We start from the raw sequence: 24,898 nt of genomic DNA, 5'->3' as shown, positions 1-24,898 counted from the left end.
TTAAAATTCTTTGAAGCATATTCTAATCAAACATGTTTTGAATCACCAAATTTAGAATTCAACTTCTCCTACAATAGAACGCTTCACTTCTTTACCCTCTAAAATATCTAGAACCTCCTTGCCTGAAAGTGTTTCATATTTAACAAGTTCTTTTGCAAGCTTCCTTAATTCAGTTTCATTCTCTTTCAGCATTGCTTTCACTCGTTCGTATGAAGAATTAATTATTTTTTGAATTTCAATGTCTATCAATCTCTTTGTTTCAGGAGAAAATTCAGGTCCCTTTTGATACATTGAGCCTTCTTCTGTGAAATCAATCAAACCCAATTCGCTCATACCAAATCTTGTAACCATTGATCTTGCAATGTTGGTAGCATGCTGTAAATCCGATGTACATCCAGAGGTGACATTGTCCTTTCCATAAATAATTTCTTCTGCAACAACACCACCAAGAGCTTTTTCAATAATTTGAATATACTGTTGTTTTGACATGTGATGAACCTCACGTTCAGGTAAGGAAGCTGTAAATCCGAGAGCGCTTCCTCTTGGAATAATTGTAAGTTTGTGAAGAATGTCCTTATTGAGTTGGGATGATTTCTTTTGATTCAACAATACCACCATAGCGTGACCACACTCATGGATTGCAGTAATTTCCTTATCCTTTTCATTCATTACATTGATACTGGAGGTTCTTGCAATACCCATAACAATTCTATCAAAAGCGTAATCAATGTCATCACTACTAATTTGCTCCTTGTTCTTGGTACAGGCTCTGATAGAAGCAACATTTACAAGATTTTCCAAATCAGCACCTGTGAATCCAGTAGTTTTCTTGGCAATGGTTTCAACATTGACAGATGGATTAAGAGGCACTTTCTTCAAATATAAATCTAAAATTTCCTTTCTGCCTCTTAAGTCAGGAAGTGGAACTTCTATGTGTCGATCAAATCTTCCAGGTCTAATTAAGGCCTTATCCAAAGATTCTAACAAGTTTGTAGCACCAATGACAATGATTCCTTCGCTTGATTTGAATCCATCCATTTCAGAGAGAATTTGGTTGAGTGTTTGCTTTGAATAGAATGGATCCTTTGCTGTTCTCTTACCACCAAGAGAGTCAATTTCATCGATAAAGATTATACAAGGAGCTTGTTTTCTTGCAGCAGCAAACAATTCTCTTATACGTCTTGCTCCAACTCCCACAAACATTTCATCAAATTCAGATCCGGAACAAAAGAAGAAAGGAACGCCAGCTTCTCCAGCAATAGCCTTAGCCAAAAGAGTCTAATTTCAATTCAACATGAATTAGTAAAAATTGTAATAAAAAGATTAAACTTACCTTACCAACTCCCGGTTTTCCTACCAAGAGAACTCCCTTTGGTAATTTTCCTCCTAATTTGTTGAATTTTTCTGGATTCTTCAAGAAGTCCACAATTTCCTCTAATTCACCTCTACATTCATCAATGCCCTTCACATCATTGAATCTTGTCTCCACATTTGTGATTGGTTTGTAAGTTGTCTGACCAAACATTGATCCCAATCCTCCTCCTCCTTGTTTTTGCTTGGTTGGATCATTTGGAGTGTAGTAAGCTAAATAAACAAATAGTCCAACAATTGCTAAACTGAAGAGCATTGACAAAATAGATCTATTCAAATTAACCTTGTTAAATCTTGAAAAGAATGAGTCATCCATTGTGACAACAAGTTTTTGAGGAAGAATGACTGGTTGTGGCTGATGTGGAAAATTATAAGTATTAATGTAGGAATTATCTGGAGTACCAGTAAATGTTGGTGGAGTAGATTGCTGTGGTTGTTGAGTCTGAGAAGAGTAGGCATAATAATTTGTACGTGGAGCATTCTCTTGATAAACTCCACCAATTCGTTCTAGTGAAGCTCTATATATTTGTCGAATTAAAGGATGATCCAATGAATAAGATCCGCTATCAACAAGTTGGACAATCATTTGATAATGTTCCAAATCAAATAATGCCTGTAAATATTCAGCTTTTCTATCCATGTTATTGCTGGTTTGAGCCTCATATTCTAATCTTGCCAATTTAGCAGGACTAACTCTAGAGGCCTTTTCAATTGTTGATGTATGAAATAGTCGATTTACAAAAAGATTGTTATAGAAAGCCTCTGTAAATTCCATAATACAATAAAAACAATTAAAAGGAATTATTCCGATTGTTAACAGCAACACGGAATTCGAAAAGTACGGTAAAAAGTTTAAAATTAATATTCGACGTTGATTAACATGATTTTTGCTTTTGGAAGAAACACCTACCTGGCACGCTCGAAAATTTGGGTACTTCCAAATAGCTTCCTCTATTCAATGCACTACCCAGTATTAATGAAGCGCTCTTCATGAGTGGATTTGCCGATGTGATATTGCAGCTACCACTTCCGGCCAAGGAGACTCCTGCGTTACTCGTTCCTCGGAGGAGGAATTTACGAGACGAATTTAACATTTTTTTTAAATTTTTTTTAATCTTTGGGTTGCGAATGCAATCAATCAAAATGGAATCCATTGTGTGCCCAATATATATTGATTCATTCACCATGAATGATACAACATCAAATGTGTGATAGGGGATGACATTGCGGAGAGTCTACTCAGAGAGGTGGTCAAACAACAAAGGTGCAATTCTCTAAAACAAGGTTGATTGTGTCTGTTCATTGTTACAAAAAACGAGTAGAAATTAATTTGTGGATGACGACATCATCTCTTTCCATCACAAAATTGAAGGGTGTCATCAAAACTTTTGGCAAACTTCATCATCCACCTTAACACCCTCTTCCGCATTCTGGTGTTGCAAAAAGAAAAGCCTTGCCAAGCTTCAATTTCCGCAAAAGCCTTTAAAAATATTTTGCACTTACAAAAAAAATTCTCACCACTCATCTTGCGTTCAACCTTGTATCGCTTGTATTGTGTTGAAAAACAACGTCCTTCCTTCATCATCATCATTATACAAAGATGTCCCAAAGTAATAACACCAAGAGAAAAGTAGCATACACTAAAAGACCATCCTCTCAAGAAGGTGGTGAATCATCATACAATGCAGGCATTTCAAAGCAAGAAATCGAAAAGAGAGTAAAACACATCAGCGAAATGTTCTCAGATTGGAAAAAAGCCGACATTGAAAGATGTCTCCAAGAGAATAACTACGATGTGAATCTTGTTGTACAAATGAAGGTCGAAGGAAAAGAAGATTGGACAACTGTAGAGAAGAAAGAAACTAGAACACAAAAGCCACAAAAAGGAAGAGGCGGACGTGGTGGTCGTGGCGGTGCTTCTGCTAATCGTGGAGGCTCTTCTTCTCAACATAATCACGATGGTTCTTCTGCAAGATCTAATAACTCACAACATCCATCAGGAGGTTCTTCCTTGAACGATAAATCCAACAAGAAAAAACCAACTAAGCAAGAAAAAGTAACTACTTCTGAAGTGCGTACATTCTCCACTCCTGAAAACCAAACAACAGCAACAACAACCGAGCAAACACAAGCACCAACACAACATAAGCTTTCATATAGCGAGGCTGCTGCTGCAAGCAAAAGAAAGGAAGAGGAGGAAAAGAAGAGACAAGAGGAAGAACAGAAGAAACTTGAAGAGCAAGCTAAAGCCAAAAAAGAAGAATTGAAGAGTGAACGAATTCAACGAAAGAAGAATAAGAAGACCAAGGCACCAAAGGATGATGCCAGAGAGGAAGCTTCTGCTCCAGTTGCACAAGAACAAGAACCACAACCACAACAACAAGTCGTTGAGGAATCAGTTGTGGAAGAGGAAGTACCAGAAGAAGAGCTTACTCATGAAGAGGCTGAACAACATGTCGAAGAGGTTCAACCTCAAGTTCAACATCATCAACCACAACAACAACAATCACAACAACCACAACAACCACAACAACACCATCATCAACCACAAACTCATATTCAACCTTCTCAACCACAAACTCATACTCAACAACCTGTTCAAACATCTCAAAACTTCCAAACCAACTTTGAACAACGTCAACTTTCACAACCAAAGCAAGAGGAACCAATTCAAATGCCATCCCATCTTTTCACAACACAACCAGGAATTTCTCTTCAATTTGGTTCATTAGATTTGGGATCAACTTCTCAACCAAAACCTCACCAACAATCTAATGTTAATCAACCAAACCCTCAAGCTGGACAGCAAATGCAAAATGGTCAATATTGGACAGATCCTAAAACATTTATTCCATATTTCCCAAGCCAATATCCATATCACCCTCAATACTACCCATATATTTACCAATACTATCAACCAACTGCTGGTCAAGGAGTGAATGCAAACAAGAACTTTAACCAAGGATTCTATCAACAACAAGAAGGATATGGAATGTATAACCAACACCAAACCAATACTGGTAATGAGGAGAATGAACAAACTCACCAAGATGCTTATCATTATCAAATGCAACATCCATACTTTGTGATGTATCCACAACATAATGTTGATGCCAAGCAAAAGTCAGAATCTCCACAACACAATGAGCAAAAGGCCAACCCATACCCATATCTCCCTGGATATCAATCTCAATACCCTCAATATTTCCCAAATCAGATGTATCCAACTCATTATCCTTCTGCAGGAAACACGACCACTAATCCTAACAATAATACCAGCCAAACCCAAAAGAAGTGGTAACTTATGATTCCTCCCTCTTCATACCTTAATTATCAAATCTCTTTCCAAACCTAAACTAAAGCTCCCCAATAATTTTGTACATTTTCCATACTTATCTTTTTTTGTTGAATTTCTTATTTTGGATGATTTTTGCTTTGTTGTCCATGGAATGTAATCGAAGAATCATTGATAAGAAAATGTCTTTGCGAGTTGTATTACGACAAGGTAATGTGAAAGGTAAGTCATTCTTCAAGCATAGATTTCTGACGACGGCTCTTAATGAGAATAGATGACCCAATGCCATTGGAAAAGCAAGCATGTTATGCTTCGTTTCATCATCACATTGGTAAGCAAATTTGTCACATATCTAGTTTTGAGTATTCTCGATTGACACTTGTTTGCTCGAAACAGAGAGAATGAAGAGAAATGTTAAACCATTTTCCGACAGGAAAATATTTCATATTAACTCAACAGCAGTTGGTGGTGGAGTGGCAGAAATGTTGTCAAGAGTCACAAGAACGATGAACCAAACTGGCTTCAATGTATGTGATCTTAATGAAGAATTAAGCATCAAATTGCAACTTTAACACATTAAGGCCTCATGGATGACCCTGAATACTGAGGATGAACGATTTTTTGTTCTCACAAAGAAAATTCACAACTATATCCATGGAACTGGACCCGATGTTGATTTTTCAGATCAAGATAGGGAAGTATACGAAAGTGTTGGGAGAGAGAATGCCGAAAGTGAAGTTTTTCAAAAAGAAATTTCCAACGGAGATATTATTGGTAAGTGTGGTCCTATGAAGGTCATCCATGAACAAGCACATCAACATTTTTGTAAACCAACACCTTCGTACGATGTCTCCAACAGTGTTGCATGATCCTCAACCATTAGGAATGGTCATTCCAATTCGAGAAAAGTTTGGAAGTGGAGTTAAGATTATTTTTCGGTGTCACATTGGACTTGACGAACACAATTTCCAAACGATCTGCGCTTGGACATTTTTGAAGCCGTATATTAGTCAGGTGGATCATTGTATATTCACTTCACCTGAATATGTTCCTAGTTTTGTTAAAAATGTCAAATGTACAATCATGTATCCAAGGTAAGTGGGAAAGCTCGAGAGTGATGTTAAAAATTTTGTGAATGATTTTTCACAACCTTTCGATGATACATCTCAGTCTGTCTCCGTTCAATCCTAAAAATCAAGAACTCTCCACCGGTGAAATTTTAAACATTCTCATCCAAAGTGGATTGACCAAAGGAGATGATCGTTTCGAATGGAAGGTTCCATTTGAACACCAAGTAAAGTGTTTATTTAAAGATCCAATGTCGGTAGGAATACCATTCAGCCCCATTGTCACTCAAATCAGTCGATGGGATCGATTGAAAGGATGGATTCCACTCATTAAGGGATGGGTGGAGATGAAGAAAAATATTCACAAGTATTCAGTTGGTGCTTCTGAGGAAGGAAAAAACTTGTTGAGAAATGTGAAACTTGTGTTAGCTGGACCAAATCCAGAAGCCATTCAAGATGACCCAGAAGGATTACAAGTATTTGAAGAGTTGACAGTTTATTTTGCAGATCTTGAACCTGATCTTCAGGACACCATTGCCATTCTTTCTCTTCCAATGAATAATGTGACACAAAACGCTCTCATTGTGAATGCTCTCCAAAGATGTTCACTTGTGGTATTTCAAAATAGTTTAAGAGAGGGATTTGGATTGACATGCACAGAGGCCATGTTTAAACGTATTCCAGGTAGGTTGAAAATTAACATGAAGTGTTAAGTGATCATTGAAATGGACATGAAGTGATTGGATCCAGACAAGCAGTAGGAATTCGATTACAAATTCGAGATCGAATCGATGGTCGTCTCGTCAATGTGCAAGATTCTTTAGAAATTGCACAAGTGTTGGCAGAAGTTCTTTTAGATGAAAAACAACGTCTGATGTTTGGAGTGAATGCAGAGAAGAGAGCCATTGATAACTTTTTAGTGTACAAACAAATAGAAAAGTATTCTGAAGTGTTTCAAAAAGTTCTTAACAATGGTGGTAATGAACAGAATTATAGTGATCAAGAGGATGATAATGATAATGACTCAGATTAATAGGATGCACCAAGATGAGTTGTCTGTTCCAAATCATTGGTGTGAGTAGTAAAAAATTGTGTGTGACGGATGGTCCTTTGACAAGTCAGTGATCAAATTTGAAAACAAATGAGAGTGGACTCATACAGTTGAAGAATTGAGAAACAACTCCTCGAATGAGAATGAAGATAAAGGGAAAATAAACTTTGTGTGTGAAATAATTTGACTTGCTGTGTGAATGAGTTTCCAAGAGTGAATATTCTCATTATATAGAGTAAGTATGAACCGATTTACCACTCTAACAAACACCTTAATGTCTCATGGATTCTTGCAAGAAACTCGGCAACGAATTTTCCTTTTCTCTGTCAACTGTCATTAATTCTTCCCTTCTTTCAACATCTCTCACAAAAAATGACGCAACTCGTTGATCAGCAACAACAACAATTCGCCATGAGCAATGGAGGGACGAGTCGAGTAACAACAACAACCATTTCATCGTCGTCTTCTTCTTCAGATTCTCCTCGATCGTTCCAACAACAACAACAACAACAAGCACTCGTGTTATATGATTACGATGCAACATCTTCGAATGAAATGACCATACGAGGTATGTATTGATGATCCAATACACTCGAGTGTTGTGAATTCAATTCGGTGATTCATTTATTATTATCTATCTAATCATGTATTTATATATTTGAATACGATTGTTCTTGATGATGAATTTGGAATGTTTGGAATGTTGTCCCTTGTTGTGACTTTTCAACAATTCAAATGATCAATTTGGATGATGCTGAACACACAAATAATATGACGATCAACGATGGTCCATTCAAAAAATCGATTGTTGTCGTTTTCCACAAAATTGTTTTTGATGATGATGTGTCAATATGCTGACGTCTCATGAAAAATTATTTAATTTAATATACACATCGCAAAACACCAACAACAATTCATGGGACTGTATTATGTTACAACAACAATAACAACAACAAAACCGAACATTCATCATTATCACTCATTATAATCAAATCACTTTTGAATTTTTTCACACAACCAACAATAACAGAACATCAAATCATTTATGTGATCAAATACGAAGATGATTGGTCACTTTGTAAAAATCCACAAACCTCACAATTAGGATATGTTCCAACTGGTTATATTCAACTTATTGTAAAGCCACAAATGAAACCACCAAACTCACAACAACGATCACCCAATTTGACGAGAAAGAATATCCAACCATCGGAACAACCAAATAACAACAACAGTGTGTTGAGCACATCGTCGTCGAGTACCAATGTCAAATCTCTTCACAACATTGAACAGTCACAACAACAATTTGTTGGCAATGTGAATAGTGTGAACAATCCTAGTAGTAGTAGTTTTACAATCAATGTCGAGCAATTTCAAAATAGAAAAACAGAACCACTGGTTGATTCTTCGATATCCATTAGAAAAACAAAAAAGAATCAACAACAAGGAGGATCAAGCTCACCAAGAAACTCTCCAAATATTTTCACAGTTGGAAATCCATCCAATAGTGGAAATCCTCATCAAGGAAAAACAACCAAGTCTGCTGCATCGATAAGTGCATCTACACAAAATAACACTGGTGGATCTGTCACACCTCCAGGAGATGATTATCCAGAAAGTGTTGACAACAAATTGGGAAATTTCACAAGTGTGAAAGAGCGAATCAAGTTGTTACAAGAACAGAAATTATCATTAACCAATGTTGCTGGTTCCACAGTTGGCAATTCCAGTCTCACTCCAAACACACCTACCATCAATGTTAGTAAGACTAATACTACTACTAATGCTACTACTACGATTAATCATACCATTTCCACACCACCACAACCAGTGAATTCAACCACGGCAGAACTGAAAAAACGAATGCCTCAAACTCAATTGAATTATACCGCCAACACTGCTACTACTACTACTTCAGTTAGTACTTCTGGAATGACACCAAGAGAAAAGAATGAAAAATCATCCACTCCTTCTGTGACCTCATCGAATGAAAAGTCATCCACTCCACAAAATAATAATAACTCTTCGGCTGTCACAACACCTCACGTAAGCATTAGACCTCCAAAACCAAAAGGATATCAAAACAAACATGGAGAACAATCGAATGTCTCTACAAGTTCTACAACTCCAGCTTCCTCAACAACAACAAATACTGGAATTCACTCAGTGTCACAAACATCATTTGGATCAACACCTCCAATGAGTAATCATGCCATGCTTTCAACAAGTCCAACTTCAACATTTTTATATGGAGCTGTTCCAATATTACCAATTGCAACCAAGACTCAACCTTCTCGTCAAGTAGACGAGTCTTATAACATGTCAACAGCATCATCATTAGAAAATCCATCCGATCAAGATGGAAAGAGTCCTCAAGATGAAAAGAAGAAATTCTCAATCAAGATTGGACGAGGACTCTCAAAGGCGCTTAAATTTAACAAACAACCAACACATTCATCACCAACTCCACCAACCAATGAAGATGCAGATGATGAAGATGCTCTTCCAAATATTCCTGTTGACAGTTATACAAAATCGACCAATAAGGTTGATTCTTCTCAACCACATGGTGACATACCTTCTCCTGCTCTTCATTCTCACACTTCTTCAGAGGCGTCAATCATTGTGAAAAGTAATAGTTCATTGAGTTCAAAAGATCTTGAAAATCCAGAAGTGTCAGATAAGAGAAAGACACTTCCTGTAAATATGAAATCAGAACTATTCCAAAAGATGCATTCACAATTGAAGCTACAACCAGGACAACCACCAATGCATCTTCCAAATAACTCGACATCCACTGGAACAGTATCATCGGCGACAACTTCTAGTACAATTACCTCATCTGAGGAGAATGACTATTTGATTGTGACATCTCCGCCCATTGTGAAACCAATGCCATCCATTCCTTCACAAGTTCAACGAGATTATGTCAAGATTTTAAGTGAAAAATTGAGATCTTATCGAAAACTACAAGCAATGAGAAATTATCTCCAAAAACATGAATCTCTGAAGAATGCAAGAATTAGAAAACAAAAATTACTGGAAATTGTGAGCACGGAAAGAGATTACGTTCAAAATATTCACATTTGTGTTGATGAATTCCTGAAACCAATGAAAGCAAATCCTAAAAAGTATGGTGTCACAGAAGACGAATTAGATATTCTATTCCTCAATATTAATCAAATTTTGCAATGTAATCAAGTGTTATTGCAAAAGTTAAATGAACAAGTGAACGACCATCAACAAGGAAAGACTTCTTGTGTCAAATTTGGAATTGTTTTCAAAGAAATGGCAGTATGGTTTAAATTATACACAGATTATATCAATAATCATGAGTTGGCAACAACCACCCATGATGTGCTGATGGAAAAGAAGAAGAAATTTGCTGCATTTATGGAAAAGCAACAAAACAATCCCAAATGCAAGAATTTACCACTTGCAGCTTATTTAATTCAACCTGTTCAGCGTATTCCTCGTTACAGTAAGTATTCATATAGTTGTGACAATTTACACTTGAAAAATCCATTCATCAAACACCTCCGATATGAAAAAAATTAGGACTCTTACTGGCTGATGTTATCAAATTAACGCCTGAGGATCATGTGGATTATGAAGATTTACAGAAAGGTTATCAAGCCATTTTAGATATTGCAGATTGGGTCAATGAAAGAAAACGAGAAAATGAAAATCAAAATTCATTGGCAAAACTTCAACTTAAAATTACAGATATCGAACAAAAACAAGTGTTCTTACCTCACAGAAAGTTAATATCAAAAACAGACACTCTCAAAATAACACTCACTTACAAGGAACATGACGCTGATTTTGACAAGTATCTCACCATTAACAGGCCATCCACAGCTTATCTATTTCCAGATATGCTGATCGTATCACTTGGAGAAACTCCACAAGGGGAAAATACTTCACAACTTGTCTCTCTTCAACAATTTGCAAAGATCATTACAAGAGAGAATCTTGTCATGGTATTCTTTGTATTTATCAAAATTTTGAAGGTTGAATACATGCAACCAACAGAAGAGCAACAAGAGAGTGACAATGCTGTTCCAAACATCATACAAATTGCATTCCAATTGAAGGGTCGAGAACTCTTTTTGGAACTTAATTTAGAGAGTTGTGATCATCACTTCTCAAAGAAGATTCTTTCATACATGCATTCTTGTAAGAAGAATATTGGTGCTAAAATTGGAATGGATCCAGAACAATTCTATGGGGTGGCTTCGAATTTCCAAAGTCTCATGAGAGAAATTCCAGAACTCAAAGAACAAATGAAAAAGAAACGAGAAAAGGCGAACAAAATTCAGAACGAGGTTCAAGCCATGACAAACGATATTGCAAGAAAAGAGGAAGAGGTTCGACGACTGCAGCAAGAAATTGAACAATTGAAATATCAGAAAACTTATTCTCTCAATGAGTTACACGATGCAGAGAGAGAAGCACAAGTCATATCCACAGATTATAGAGAAGCTTCTGAAGAAAAGAATCAAGTGCAAGAAACAGTGTTTAGCATTATTGGTCAGGATTTATTCCTCTACACGGAAGTATTTGGTACCTCAAATCGACAAAAACCAGAAGATATTAACATAGTACTCGAGTAATCATCACACACAACAAACAGAATCAATGTATAAAACAGTTGTATCATATCTGTCACAAGAGTGCCAAACAGTGCATTGACCGAACTTTGTACACGTTCTTCATTCATGGCTGTCAAGCATTCTGCAATCTCATAACCTTAAAAATTCACACTAATGCATGTACTTTCTTGTTTTAAATTCTCTCAGCAATTCTTGCAAGTTAACACCATTGCATCGAGCAATTTTGGTAAGAATGAAATCCTTGACCTGCTCATTAGAAATAGCTTCCATTAGTGAGGACAACACTTCTCTATTCTCTATCTTCCACTCAACAACAGATAGAGAAGGAATCGAATTCACAATATGATGTATCATGTATCGATACATAAACGAAGAATTGATTTCTTCCAAAGTGAGTGGCGAAATAAACTTCTTCAAATACAAAATTATTAAATCCACATCACTCTCACTTGGGAACACTTCCAATCTCTCAAGCCATTGTTCATCAGCTCTGAGGAAATTAATTTGTTTTGCACTCATTTCATTGCAAATGTGAATTCTATACTTTGAACCCCAAATATTGGTATGTATGAAAAAGCTTAACACATATTGTGAAAATGTAAGTTGGTTGAAGGAAGCAGAAACCTGATGGTCAACAAAATCTTTAAACATTTGGAAAAACATATCCTCCATTGAGGCCATGTTTGCAAAGCCATGAAATGGATTGCTTGGGATTTGTGCCACCTTACGTGATTGGTTGATCTGAGTTGAATATTGTTCATAGTAATAAATATCAATCCAAGTTTGTAGCACATTTTGAATGCTCTCCACAAAGAAGATGCTTGAATCTAGAAGAAATACTTTCATCATGTTAGCGAATTGAATAACCTTTGTGAAAAATATGTCAATAAATTTTCCTTGTGCTGACAACAGTGTGCTCGTGTTAATGCCTTGATTCAACTCGTTCAATAAACTTCTGTAATTTGTGCCATAGCTCAAGATAGTGATAAATTTGAGATTGTCCATAATTAATGGAATGTTCTTTGTTTCGTCTAACCTGTTGATGTAATAATGTTCAATGGCACTATAAATCCAGTTGGTAGGTGTTACTGAAATGTTTTCTTTTGGTATAGAAGGGGTGCCAACTTGTAAGTTGTTACTCTCAACAATGATATCATTGGCCTCTTTGCCTGTAGAGATGTCAAAAGCTTCCTTATCTAAATAATTTAAGAAGGTTGGGTTGAATTGAAGTACATAGGTTTGTAAAATAAAGAAGAAAATACTTCTATCTCCTCTAATGTTAAATGGATCTAATAAAGCAGCAGAAAAAAGACCTAAATTGCAGATTTGATCTTGTGTAAATAAGGAACTAAGTTTTGTCTTTTCGTAAGAGTAGAGCTTCAGCAAATAATATGTCATGTTGAAAAATCTTTCTCTGAGAACGTAAAACTTGGTTTGTAACGGATTTGACGATTCTGAAGCAAATGAAAAGAGATCCTTATTAAATAAATACTTTTGGAAAACTTCTTCGTATAGTCGTGATAATAAGTGTTCAAAATGCAGTTCGTCAAACAAAATCGTGAACATGTGCTTGAACGACTTGGCACAAAAGTAGCATAGGGTCACAATTGATGAAATATTGGATAATAAATTAGTAACTATTGCAAAGTGCTCCTTGGAGCCATTCAAATTCTTAAGTTGGTCGATTGATCTCTGTCCCCAGTTGTAGAGCTCAGTATACCAACTTCTATTTTCTACTCGTTTCATTACCATCAGCAACTGAGATGTCTTGTCAATTTCTTCTTTCGCAATAAAACGATGGAAATCACTATTTGGATTGCAGTAAAAATTATCGTAAAAAGTGCAAATGAAATACAGGAACCGAATGCAAAGGGATTCTTTTTCAATATTAAGGGCCTTGATGGCTAATAGAGGACAATCTGATAATGCAAAATTTTCTAAATGTCCTATCGAGTTTTCATCTACCTCATCCTTATCTTCAAAAGAAGGAAAGGAAAGTGACAATTTCGATGTCATATATACTTGAAGCAAGTTTAAGCATGATCGAGACAACTCTGTTGCATCTTTAGACTTTTGTAATGATTTAGCAAAAGGAAGTTGAATGAGAGTGACCAAGTTAGGAAACATCTCCTCACAGAATAAATGCATGATGTCTAGCATCTTGTAGCTTGTGCAGGATGTCACTACTGAGAGAAGCTCTTTGCATGCTATCATTTGATATTCTGATAGCGTTTTAGATGATGAAGAGCAAATGGTGATAATTTTTTTTGCAATTTCAATAACTTCTGTGTTCTTAATCAAGCGTTCACAAATATTCTTGCCATGTCTACTCAAGTTGGAAATGAGTAAAGCAAATTGTGTTACTTCGGTGGTGTCAGTAAAAAGGTTTAAACTTGTGAGCTGTTTAAATGCCTTCTTTTTTGTCATTTCGTTGGAAATTTTTGTTGCAATTGATAACGAATATCTTGAGAGGATTATTAATGACTCAAGAACATGGCTTCGCAAATCGGGATCATCTTCACATTCTAAAATTGTGACCATGTTAGAAATGAGACACGGAGTGACATCTTTCTCATACTTCCGAACAAAGTCTATCTTTTCTGAAACCATGTTGTTTACGTCATATAAAAAGTAATTAAAACTATTTTGTTCTATGACATCAAACTCATCTTGCTGCATCTGGAAGCAGCAGGAAAGGATAGTTCGCAGGAGCTCAGATGTTGCTCTTATAAGGTTCAAATTTTTGTGTAAAACTGTTGCGCTAGCGTTAAGGGCATCTGCGTAGCCAAACCAGAAAATCGTTTTGAACAATTCATATTTTTCTTCCAAATAGATGAGTAGTTCAGATTTCTCACTTTTGGAAGTTTTAAGTATGATTTGGTTAAGAAGCTTAATGTTGATAATTCTTTGCGTGATTACACTGCTTCTAATTAGCTGGAATATCTCAAGAATAGTGTATCCTGCCATATTTTGATCTCTTCCGTGATGGAAGAGCCCAGAGTGGGTCGGATATTCTTTGGACTGATCGACAATGTTTCCTTCCAAGTCGAAGCGCAATGGCTTGAATTTGCTTTTATCATTTTTCTCCTCTTCACTTTCTTGAATTTCTTCTCCGCCAACGATCCACTTTAGTTTCTCCTCTTCTTCTTTGATGTTTTTGAGTTCCTTTGGATTTAAACTCTCTTTAATTTTTTCAATAATTTCGCTAATATCTTTCTCTGCAATTTCTTTTCTCTCATCTAGACTTGCATCTTTTCGAGGTTGAGAGGTTATGGCTGCAGTGTGTGGTGGGGCATGCTTGGATAAGTTTTGTTTTTTCTGTTGTTTTTCCGCACCTCTATTTTTTAGCATGTTGATAATGGAGGGGTCGAATTGTTTCATTAATTGAGCTTTTGCTTCTTCAATTTCTTGTTTGGTCATTTTCGAAATCATTCTGTCACTTTCTTGGTCAATTGCATCTGCCTCCGATAATCCCTCAGTAGGTTTAACATCTTGCTGTGTTAATACTTTGTCATCATCAGAGATATTCATTGCATCATTATGTGTCTGTTGCACAATCTGCTTCTCTGGCTGTGTTCTTTTCCTTCCCAAGAAGGTTAGTGAAGGCTGTTTGAGAGTGGGAAATGCTTGTGGCTGTGTCGGAAGTGATGGAGGCACCACACTTTTCGTCTTTACATCTCGTTCGACAATATTAAGATTATTGAAAATGCTAAGCCCACTTTTGGGCACATCCGATGATGTATTTGCTTCTTCTTTCTTCTTTTTCTCTCTCTCCAAAGCAAATTTTGACTTTTTAGTTACACTTGCAGCTGGTTCGGATTGTTGTTTAAAAAATCGTTCTTGCGCTTGAAATAAATCATCATCTTCCATTTGATTCCTACTGAATCTCTCATTCCGTTGATTTAATATTGATTCCTCCTCCTCGTTATGTTCAAATGAAACTCCGACCATTCCAGCCCTTTTCAGAGCGTTTTTGTTGCTTCGGGAGGATTGGGATGAAGGCTTCATTTTTTTTGATAAAACTTCAAATTTTTATGTTTAAATATTCACCAACTTCACAATTTAATTGAACATTAAATATCAACCAAACGAAAGATCAAAGCATCTGTCACGTGATTATAGCTTGGAAACTTTCTTCACTTTCCATCTGGCAATAATTTCATTGTTAGCTCTTGCTGGATGGCTGAATTGACTTGGTACGTTGTAATGTTCAATATTTTCAAAGCCTGCGTCTACAAGCAACTTTTCTACTACTGGATAACTTAATATATATGGTGGACCTTTTGTAATGTCTGTATCAAGATCTCCAGTGTTTGTTCTTTTAGAAAGAGGGAAAATTAAGGTAACAAGCTCTGCATTTGCATTATCTTTGTCATTTAACAATTTTTTCATTTGTTGTGCCCACGCTTCTCTCAACGAAATCGGAAGAGCACAAAGGAAGGTGTCTATTAGTATTATTATTGAATGTTATTATTCAAGCAATGATATAAGTGATAGATCGTAACTTACAATCGAAAATAATGTCAAACTTTTTGTCAAGCGCAAAAAAGTCTTGGCAAATAAATTGGACCTTGTCTGGATGACCATAAGTAAATTGGGATTTTTTCTATTTGAAAAAACAGTCGTAGATTCATACTCTCTTAAATTCTTTTGAACTGTCGTGACACTTACTGTATTTGCAGATGCAATAGCTGTTTCTGAAATATCGAGTCCAATAACTGTCTCAACTGATTTTAAAGCTGACAGAGTATCGGCATCATAGCCATTTCCACATCCTAATCATCAAATTAGATTTTTTCAAATATATATATATAATTAATTTTTGAGATCAACCCTACCTGGAACTAGAGCATGTTTAATATCTGTTCGATCTTTGTAAATAGTTTCTACCAAATGTCTTAAAATTGGTGATGGCTGTTTTGTGTCCCAAGGAGTGGATTGATCTCTCCACAATTGATCCCAATCCTTGTTATTCATACCTCCATACTTTGAAATATCATTCTTACTGCTTTGAGAGGTTCTGTATTGCATGAGTTGAAAATTCCGATTACTTTCAGTACAATTTGACTCGATCAAGTAATTCTTGGTATTGAATGGAAGCAGCAACACTCTTCTTGAATCAATTCCCAACTGTCGTAATAATTGATGGTGTGATATTTTTTTCATTTTTAAATTTATGGAAATGGTGTTGAACTGATGACACATAATTTGTAAAGAAATAATAAGGCTTAATAGTATGTTGTATATTAAATTCAGAGAGGTTCCATCTATCAAGCCATTGTTAATTTCAAGATTAGATCAGAATTTGAAATGTGTTGAACAATTAAATGATCTCAGCATCAGATGCTTCAAAATGGACTCCGAGTTGCTTCTGTCATCTCTTGCAGTGACTTTCAACGTAAACAAGAAATTTCTATGAAAACCTAGAAAATATGGTTGTAAAGTGTTTTCTCATCCAATCGTCTTGGAACGTGAATCAACTTTCCTTATTAATAGTTTCAAACCGCTTTGATTTTCACCTTATCATCGACAGAACAAACAAAAAAACAACTCAACAACCATGAGCAGTGAAGACGATCCAGACGACCTCTCTTACTGGTTGGATTTAGACTCTTCGTCTTCTAACTGTTCCTCTCTCTATCTTGACGAAGGCTCTAAAATCCCTCAGAAGGAAGACGTTTATCAACAGGGAATTGATGAATTCATTCACTTACTTTCCAATCACGAGATGGACTATGAACCTTCAACTTCCCTGGTTGTTAACGTTTGTCACTGTCCTGACCAATCTTCCATGACCAACCTTGGTTTAGATTACCAAGAGCTCTATCATGCGTTGGGTCGTCTTCTATCCTTTGAACCTCTTTCTTCTTCAACATGGACCAGTTTTGAAGAAGCCAACAACCTGTCGTCGTCGTCTTCTTTCATTCCACACCACCAAGAAGACGAAACCAAAAACAACAACAACACCTTGTTCACAACCTTGTGCGAGAGAGAGAGGACTAGCGTTCTTCACAACAGTCCTCTCACTCACCAAACCGCATCCCAATCGTTATTGACTCATACCTCTTCTTCCTTAGTGAGTGCTTACCAGGATCACATGTCACCTGTGAGAACAGAGATTATTGAAATCCATGGTGTGAACTCAGAAGAAGAAGAACAACTCGAAACCATGCATAATCAAGGTATTTTCGTTGAATTTGGAGCCAAACAATCCAAGTACATGTTAAGCATTCAATCTCCTAAACGAAACATGAATACCAAGATTAGTATTAAACTCGAAAGCAAAGATCATTCCAGATCAAACATCGCTCTCAAATACATTGTCAATGATGAGCATGTTGGAACTTTGGAATCAGGTGAACTCCAATTCCTTCCAAGTGAGAGCCAAAGAGACTTTCAACAAGAAAAGTAAGGGAAAGTATGTGGTCATCATTCAAACTCTCTCACCACAAAAGGAATGGTTCCGATTGGAATTTAACTGTCGCCGATTGGAAAAGAAGAAGCAGAATGGCAAGAAGAGCTTTGCTGGACTTCCTGTGAATTCCATTGAAATTATGCATCAATTCCTCACGTGAGGAAAATGGAACAAGGAACAATCATCATTATGAAAAAACATACTTGTTTGAATTTGAACAAGTATTGGGATGTTGAGAGCGACATGTTGTTTTTGATTCCTCCCAGATGGATCATTGACATGATTATTTTGTATCACGAAGTAAAGTTTGTATGATGACCAAATGAAGCATTTGTTGTTATTATTATGGACAAATATTATCAAAGAGTACGATCGTAGAGCTCTCATATTCCAATCGATCAAATGTCATTCAAAATCATTCCACTTCAAAATAAACATCACAATGTTCTGGTCGAATGATTAAAAAACACATAGACTGAAGTAGGGCATCCTTCGTGGACAAAAATGAAACAAATACGAAAAAACACATGATTTGGATCAACAATAACAACAATACGACATCAACAACAGAATTCAAGTAATTCATTTGCATGATGAAACAGTGGTTAAACGACATCAACAACTAGTTTCAAAAACAATGAATGCATTGTTCAACACGAACTACCTCACCTTATTTCAAAGTCTTATCGTTTATTTTCGTCGTGACAGATGAGTTCATCAACGTCACAGAGAATGGTTGGTTGCCTGACAACATCGACATATCTCTCACCGGGCTGTAGAGGATGTCAACCCATCTCACTCATTACTCGTCAATGCGCATACAACCTTGTGAGCTCTCTGTCATACATTCTGTTGTTTTTAAATTGTATTACCCTCTGTCAAAACATTTCAAATAGACCCCGCCTGTCAAAAAGGATATAAATTGAACTTTCGTAGGGATCTCACTCAATAACAAGAAAAAAAAACAAATACGAATGCAAATGTATTTTTCTTCTTCAACTCGAAGGATGTTGTATTCTAGGTTGGCTTTTGCAAGTGTTTTACTCCTTGCATTGGTCTCTGTATTTGCTGCTTCTGTAGAAGGTCGTCGCCGTCGTGTGGTTCGTGCAACTCCAACCATTAAGAGATGCCAATCATTGGGTGATCCTCACTTCACAACTCTCAATGGTCTTCAATACGATTTCCAAGGTCTTGGAGATTATGTCTTTATCAAGACTGGTGATGGTCAATTCACTGTTCATACTCGTACTGGAAGATGGGGTCCTGGAGCATCTGTGAATGTTGCTGCTGCAGTTGATCTTGGAAATGATCATACCTTTGAGTACGATGTGGAACAAGATGTGTTTTATGTTGATGGAGAAAAGACTGAAATTAAGGTTGGACAACAGTTCAAATTGGGTTCTGGTACAGTGGAAAGAGTTGGACCATCTTCTGTGATTGCAACTGCCAAGAATGGAGCTCGTTTGACCATGGGTTGGTATAGAAATTCACAATGGAAGCAACAACTCGGATCTGTTGGATACATCTCCCTCGTGGTCGATATGCCATCCGATGTTGAAGTCTCTCAAGGATTGTGTTTGACTCAAAACCACAGCAATTTGGCTGCAAGAGGAATTCTTCATAATCATAAGGCTAGAAAGATTATTCGTTTCACTGATGCTAAGAAGATCACTGCTAGAAGAAAGAAGTGGGCTAAGAAGGTCTGTAGAAAGGCTGGTTTGAGCAAGAAGAAGAATCCAAATGCTTTCAGAGATTGTATCTTGGATACCATTCAATCCGGAAAGAAGATTGGAAAGACCATTGCCAAGAATATTAAAAAGATTAAAAAGCTTGAAAAGAAGGGTAATAAGAAGTACTTGAGAAAGTTGAAGAGCAAGTTGGATAAGCAAATCTCGAAAGTGATTAGAAAGAAGGAAACTGAAATTTCCAAATTAGAAAAGATTGCAAAGGAAGTGAGAATCTCCTCTGAAATCAAGAAGAAGAAATGTATTGCCAAGAACAATCAGAAAGCAGAAGATGCTGAACAAGAAGTCAAGAAGGCTCAGAAGAAACTCGTTGAACTCACTCTGAGAATGAAGAGAAGAGCTTTACGTATCTTGAAGAAGGCTGCTCGCAAGGCCAGAAAGTTGGCAAGAAAGGCCCGTCGTTTGGCTCGTATTGCCAAGAGAAAGGCCACTCGAAAGGCCATTCGTGCTGCTAGAAGAGCCAAGAAGTTGGCCAAACAAGCTCAACGACGTGCTCGAAGACTCGCAAGAAAAGAAAGAGCTTTGGCAAGAAAGGCCAAACGTGCTGCTCAAAGGGCTGCAAGAAAGACTGCATGGAAGAAGGCCAAACGTGCTGCTAGACGTGCTGCAAGAAGAGCTAGACGTGCTGCATTGAAGGCTGCTCGTAAGGCAAGACGTGCTGCATTGAAGTTCAAGAAAACTGGTTCTCGAAGAGCAAGAAGAGATGCTAGACGTGCAAAGAGAGCTGCTCGCAAGGCTGCTTTGAAGGCAAAGAGAGCTCAAAAGAAGATTGAAAGAGAGAAGAGACGTGCTGCTCGTCGTGCCAAGAGAGCTGCTCGTAAGGCAAGAAGAGAAAGAAGAAGACAATGTCTTCGTATTGCATAAGCAAACGTATTTACCGTTTTTTCTGAATCCAAACATGCACACACACGAAGGATTGCTGTGAAGTAGTGTAAAGAATTAATATGTAAATATAAATGTCGTAATGTCATAATGATCTTCAAAGCTCCCATCTTCTCATGATTGAGATCTTTTAGGTTCAATCAAACATTCCTTTTTGGAAAGTTTCAATAGGTCATCATATGATATGAAATAAAAAATGGGACAAGGCCATCCTTCCTCTCAGCGCTCACTTGAGAGTAACGTGCTTGATAAATTAGCAAAAGAGACACACTACGATAAAAAGGAAATCAAACAATTACATTCACAATTTTATACAGAGGTTCCGAGTGGGTTTATTCCGAAAGAGGTATGCATTTTCGGTTATATATATAAACCAGTTGTTTTTGTTGTGATCACATTACGTTGAACTCGTCATTCTGATGTTGTGACGACGATATCATTGATTTTATTAACAATAGGATTTTAGTCAATTAACGGAATTGATGGGAATTAAAGATCAATTTATAACATCACTTGTATTCAATGCGTTTGACAGAGATCGAGATTCAAAAATTTCATTTGACGAATTTGTCTATGCAATGAGTGTGATGACAAGGTATGCACATATATAGTATGTGAAGAGCGTTCTTCTTTAATTCATAATAATCATTGATTTTCATTCAAAATAGAGGAACAGCAGATGAAAAGTTAGAGTTTGCATTCAAGGTTTGTCATGCAAATGCAAAATTTGTGTCATAACCATCACTTGTTTAGCTCTATGATTTAAATCATGATGGATACATTTTAAAAAGTGAAATGACAAGAATTGTCAGTGCTCTCTATCAAATGTTGGGAGACTTGGTTACACTCCAAGGAGATTTTGGTAAGTGTCATTTCTAAATGAATGAAATAACTCATGAATTGTTGAAATAAGATACACCTGTAAAATTAGTAGACAAAATATTTATGGAAATGGATACAAATGGAGATGGGAAATTGGTAAGTAGTTCAGCTAAATACTTTGTGACCTATTAATTAAATGATAACATTCAATAATAATTTAAATTTCCCAAATATATTCTCTCCAAACATTTTGCAAACCTCAATGCCTTATCCATTCAATCTTGAAATTTGACCAAACAGACATTGGAAGAATACAAAATTGGAGCAAGGAAATGTCCAGAGATTGTGAATGGGCTTGGGCTCTTCTTTTAAGACCTTTGAACTGTAAACATCAACACGAGAGTAAATTATTTCGTTTTCTTCTTGTGGTTTCGTTCTAAAAAAAACTTTAATTTCCAGAATCAAAAAAATAGCAGTGTGCCTCTCTTGCTATCATCACATCATAACTTCTTCTTGATTGGAACAATTTTGATCATCATCTCCTACACTAGTACTTTTTTATCATCAGTAAATACATCATCATCATGGGTAACGTACCAAGCGGAGGACAAAATCCGTTCAATCAACTGCCAGGAGCAGGTAGTCAAAAGAAAAAGGACGATAAGAAGAAAAAGAAGGAAAAGAAAAAGTTTGAGCAGCCAACACCAACCCGTATTGGAAGAAAGAAGAGGAAAAAGGGTCCACAAATTGCAGAGAAATTACCTGAAGTTACTCCTTTGTCAAAATGTAAACTTAGATTATTGCGATTGGAAAGAATACAAGATTATCTTACAATGGAGAAGGAATTTGTAACCAATCAAGCCAAACTTTTATCTGCACAAGAAAAATCCAAGGACATGGAACAAGAACGTAACATGGTGGATGAATTGAGAGGATCTCCAATGGCTGTCGGAACTCTCGAAGAAATTATTGACGACAATCATGCCATTGTATCGAGCAGTGTTGGCCCTGAATTTTACGTTTCAATCCTTTCGATTGTAGACAAGGATCAGTTGGAACCAGGATGCAGTGTCTTGATGCACAATAGATACCTTGCCGTTGTTGGTATTCTTCAAGATGAAGCCGATCCAATGGTCTCTGTTATGAAAGTCGATAAGGCTCCACTTGAATCATATTCACAAATCGGAGGTTTGGAAGAGCAAATTCAAGAAATTAAGGAAGCTGTCGAGTTCCCATTGACTCACCCTGAACTTTATGAGGATATTGGTATTAAACCACCAAAGGGAGTGATTCTTTATGGAGAACCAGGTACAGGAAAGACATTACTTGCAAAAGCTGTTGCTCACCACACTAGTGCTACATTCTTGCGTGTGGTTGGATCAGAGTTGATTCAAAAGTATCTTGGAGAGGGTCCTAAACTCGTTCGTGAACTGTTCAGAGTTGCAGAAGAATTAGCACCAAGTATTGTATTTATTGACGAAATTGATGCTATCGGTACAAAGAGATTTGACTCTACTTCTGGAGGTGAACGTGAGATTCAAAGAACTATGCTTGAATTATTGAATCAATTGGATGGTTTTGATTCAAGAGGAGATGTCAAAGTAATTATGGCTACAAATAGAATTGAGTCTTTGGATACAGCCTTGATCAGACCAGGTAGAATTGACCGTAAGATAAAGTTCCCATTCCCTGACATTAAGACAAAGAGAAAGATCTTTGAAATTCATACACGTAAGATGAACAAGGCTGCAGATGTAAATTTGGATGAATTTATCTCATCAAAGGATGAACTTTCTGGTGCTGACATTAAGGCTGTGTGCACAGAAGCAGGTTTACTTGCTCTCAGAGAACGTAGACTTCAAGTGACACAAGACGACTTCACCAAAGCCAAAGAAAAGGTGCTGTATAAAAAGCAACAAGGCATTCCAGAAGGTCTCTACATTTAAACAATTCACATGCCAAACTACTTAAAATAAACTCTTGTAATATTGTAAAACCAAATCAGGCAGTGTTGGTGGTGAAATTGGTCAAGACAGTGAGGATTTTTAATCTCAGACCCACACAGGTTGGGTGAGTTGAGATTAAACGCCGTACACCCTTTTCACACTCAAAAAATTTATTATTCATCATCGTACATTCTGTCAATGAGAAAGTGGGTGGGTGGGTGTGAGGTACGGCGTTTAATCTCAACTCACCCAACCTGTGTGGGTCTGAGATTAAAAATCCTCAGTACTGTAATTATTGAACACAAAAAAATGCAAAACATTAGTTGTCCATCCATTCCACTCCAACAAACCATTATTGGACATGCCAACTCCGAAGACCAAAACCCGTATAAATACGCAACCGTTGTTTGCCATGACGAAAAGGGTCTTGTCTTCTCAATACAAGATCCAATTTATGGACATTTTGGATTTCTTTCTCATCCACAACAATCAAATCCTCTTCAATCCCAATTGCATATTCAATTTTCTCAATTACTCTTTCGTTTACTATTTACATGCAAAGCCATTTCTAGACTTGCCAAAATCCATCAAGCAGGTGCTGCCTGGTTGTGGAATGTTTCGAGTTGGAATGTCACTCGTCTTCAACATTCGATTGGAGTCATGCTTTTAATTAGAAAATTGAAACCACTCGATTTGGAGCAACAATTAGCAGGTTTATTACACGATATATCACACACAGCCTTCAGTCATGTCATTGATTACATGTTGTTGAATGACAAAGATGATTTTCATGAAGGAATCATTCATGAAATTGTCAATGCTCCAAATAGTAAATTTTATGTCAGTGAAATCTCTAAAGATGATGCATCATTCCACATTGACTCCATATTGTTGAAAATGATGAATCCCGAAGAGTCCTTGATGGACATTTTGAGAGAATTCAAAATGGAACATGTGATGGAAAAGTTAATGGATACAAAAACGAATCATTACACATTATTGGAAATGGAATTTCCACAATTGTGTGCAGATCGAATTGATTACACATTGAGGGATCAATTTTGTTATCACTTTCATGAAAATGTGGTAAAGAATGACGAAGAATTTTTTAAAATTATTGAAGCATTGAAAGTTGTTTCATTCACTTGTTCAAAATTCAAGATTCTGAATGAATGTACTGATCACCAGCAAACCATTCCTATTATTACTTTCGATGATTCTCATATTCAACAAGCTGAATATTTTATGGAGCTTTACAAACAAGAAGTGGTGGATTTCTTTCTTGGTTTGGATAATTTATTTTCAAATGATGCATTGGCACATTTACTAAGGTTATGCGTGCAAGAGAAAATAATATCTGTGGAAGATATGAAATGGGGAGATGACGAGAGGATTTTGTCTCTTGTTCAACATGCCGTCACACAATTTGATGAAAATTCACCTCTTGCATCACAAAATGTGATGAACACGATTAGAGAATTGTTTAAAATGTTTGAAAAAAGAAAAGCACACGTGTTGTCAAAGAAGAAAGATGACATTTCAAATTATGTGCGAGTACTGTCAGATGATGCAACAGATGTTGCTGACTACTCACCCACTCGAAAAAAAAAGATATTTGGATTTCACAATTTTGAATAATGCCGAGTTGACACCCATTTCACAATGTTCAGAAAGGGCAAAACATTTAT

General features: G+C 36.5%; 11 protein-coding genes across 11 annotated transcripts; 8 read left to right on the top strand and 3 right to left on the bottom strand.

Annotated features, from left to right (window-relative positions):
- Window positions 1-51: 51 nt before the first annotated feature.
- Window positions 52-2,465, bottom strand: FDP41_012270 (uncharacterized protein; the record flags this gene model as incomplete). Its single annotated transcript, XM_044702771.1, has 3 exons — window positions 52-1,278; window positions 1,334-2,133; window positions 2,282-2,465. 3 exons carry the CDS (start codon window positions 2,463-2,465, stop codon window positions 52-54), a joined length of 2,211 nt encoding a protein of 736 aa, XP_044566326.1.
- Window positions 2,466-2,971: 506 nt separating this feature from the next.
- FDP41_012269 (uncharacterized protein) lies at window positions 2,972-4,672 on the top strand (the record flags this gene model as incomplete). The annotated part of the gene is made up of 1 exon (XM_044702769.1): window positions 2,972-4,672. The coding sequence occupies one exon, from the start codon at window positions 2,972-2,974 to the stop codon at window positions 4,670-4,672; it is 1,701 nt and encodes a 566-aa protein (XP_044566325.1).
- A 176-nt stretch (window positions 4,673-4,848) lies between these two features.
- On the top strand, window positions 4,849-6,766 carry FDP41_012268 (uncharacterized protein; the record flags this gene model as incomplete). Its single annotated transcript, XM_044702768.1, has 6 exons — window positions 4,849-4,888; window positions 5,126-5,193; window positions 5,248-5,440; window positions 5,526-5,760; window positions 5,837-6,417; window positions 6,471-6,766. The coding sequence occupies 6 exons, from the start codon at window positions 4,849-4,851 to the stop codon at window positions 6,764-6,766; spliced, it is 1,413 nt and encodes a 470-aa protein (XP_044566324.1).
- Window positions 6,767-7,156: 390 nt separating this feature from the next.
- FDP41_012267 (uncharacterized protein) lies at window positions 7,157-11,400 on the top strand (the record flags this gene model as incomplete). The annotated part of the gene is made up of 3 exons (XM_044702767.1): window positions 7,157-7,352; window positions 7,815-10,265; window positions 10,343-11,400. The coding sequence occupies 3 exons, from the start codon at window positions 7,157-7,159 to the stop codon at window positions 11,398-11,400; spliced, it is 3,705 nt and encodes a 1,234-aa protein (XP_044566323.1).
- A 150-nt stretch (window positions 11,401-11,550) lies between these two features.
- Window positions 11,551-15,408, bottom strand: FDP41_012266 (uncharacterized protein; the record flags this gene model as incomplete). The annotated part of the gene is made up of 1 exon (XM_044702766.1): window positions 11,551-15,408. One exon carries the CDS (start codon window positions 15,406-15,408, stop codon window positions 11,551-11,553), a length of 3,858 nt encoding a protein of 1,285 aa, XP_044566322.1.
- A 108-nt stretch (window positions 15,409-15,516) lies between these two features.
- FDP41_012265 (uncharacterized protein) lies at window positions 15,517-16,566 on the bottom strand (the record flags this gene model as incomplete). Its single annotated transcript, XM_044702765.1, has 4 exons — window positions 15,517-15,845; window positions 15,910-16,006; window positions 16,072-16,175; window positions 16,239-16,566. 4 exons carry the CDS (start codon window positions 16,564-16,566, stop codon window positions 15,517-15,519), a joined length of 858 nt encoding a protein of 285 aa, XP_044566321.1.
- Window positions 16,567-16,960: 394 nt separating this feature from the next.
- Window positions 16,961-17,812, top strand: FDP41_012264 (uncharacterized protein; the record flags this gene model as incomplete). The annotated part of the gene is made up of 1 exon (XM_044702764.1): window positions 16,961-17,812. The coding sequence occupies one exon, from the start codon at window positions 16,961-16,963 to the stop codon at window positions 17,810-17,812; it is 852 nt and encodes a 283-aa protein (XP_044566320.1).
- Window positions 17,813-18,822: 1,010 nt separating this feature from the next.
- FDP41_012263 (uncharacterized protein) lies at window positions 18,823-20,424 on the top strand (the record flags this gene model as incomplete). Its single annotated transcript, XM_044702763.1, has 1 exon — window positions 18,823-20,424. One exon carries the CDS (start codon window positions 18,823-18,825, stop codon window positions 20,422-20,424), a length of 1,602 nt encoding a protein of 533 aa, XP_044566319.1.
- Window positions 20,425-20,638: 214 nt separating this feature from the next.
- Window positions 20,639-21,636, top strand: FDP41_012262 (uncharacterized protein; the record flags this gene model as incomplete). Its single annotated transcript, XM_044702762.1, has 6 exons — window positions 20,639-20,788; window positions 20,901-21,037; window positions 21,111-21,147; window positions 21,196-21,304; window positions 21,356-21,420; window positions 21,565-21,636. The coding sequence occupies 6 exons, from the start codon at window positions 20,639-20,641 to the stop codon at window positions 21,634-21,636; spliced, it is 570 nt and encodes a 189-aa protein (XP_044566318.1).
- A 212-nt stretch (window positions 21,637-21,848) lies between these two features.
- On the top strand, window positions 21,849-23,210 carry FDP41_012261 (uncharacterized protein; the record flags this gene model as incomplete). Its single annotated transcript, XM_044702761.1, has 1 exon — window positions 21,849-23,210. One exon carries the CDS (start codon window positions 21,849-21,851, stop codon window positions 23,208-23,210), a length of 1,362 nt encoding a protein of 453 aa, XP_044566317.1.
- A 309-nt stretch (window positions 23,211-23,519) lies between these two features.
- Window positions 23,520-24,848, top strand: FDP41_012260 (uncharacterized protein; the record flags this gene model as incomplete). The annotated part of the gene is made up of 1 exon (XM_044702760.1): window positions 23,520-24,848. One exon carries the CDS (start codon window positions 23,520-23,522, stop codon window positions 24,846-24,848), a length of 1,329 nt encoding a protein of 442 aa, XP_044566316.1.
- Between the last annotated feature and the right edge of the window lie 50 nt (window positions 24,849-24,898).

The sequence above is a fragment of the Naegleria fowleri genome (genome assembly GCF_008403515.1).
Source record: "Naegleria fowleri strain ATCC 30894 chromosome Unknown tig13, whole genome shotgun sequence".
Taxonomy (NCBI): Eukaryota; Heterolobosea; class Eutetramitea; order Acrasida; family Naegleriidae; genus Naegleria; species Naegleria fowleri.
Note: the sequence above shows the minus strand (reverse complement) of the source record. Positions and strands in the feature narration are given on the sequence as shown.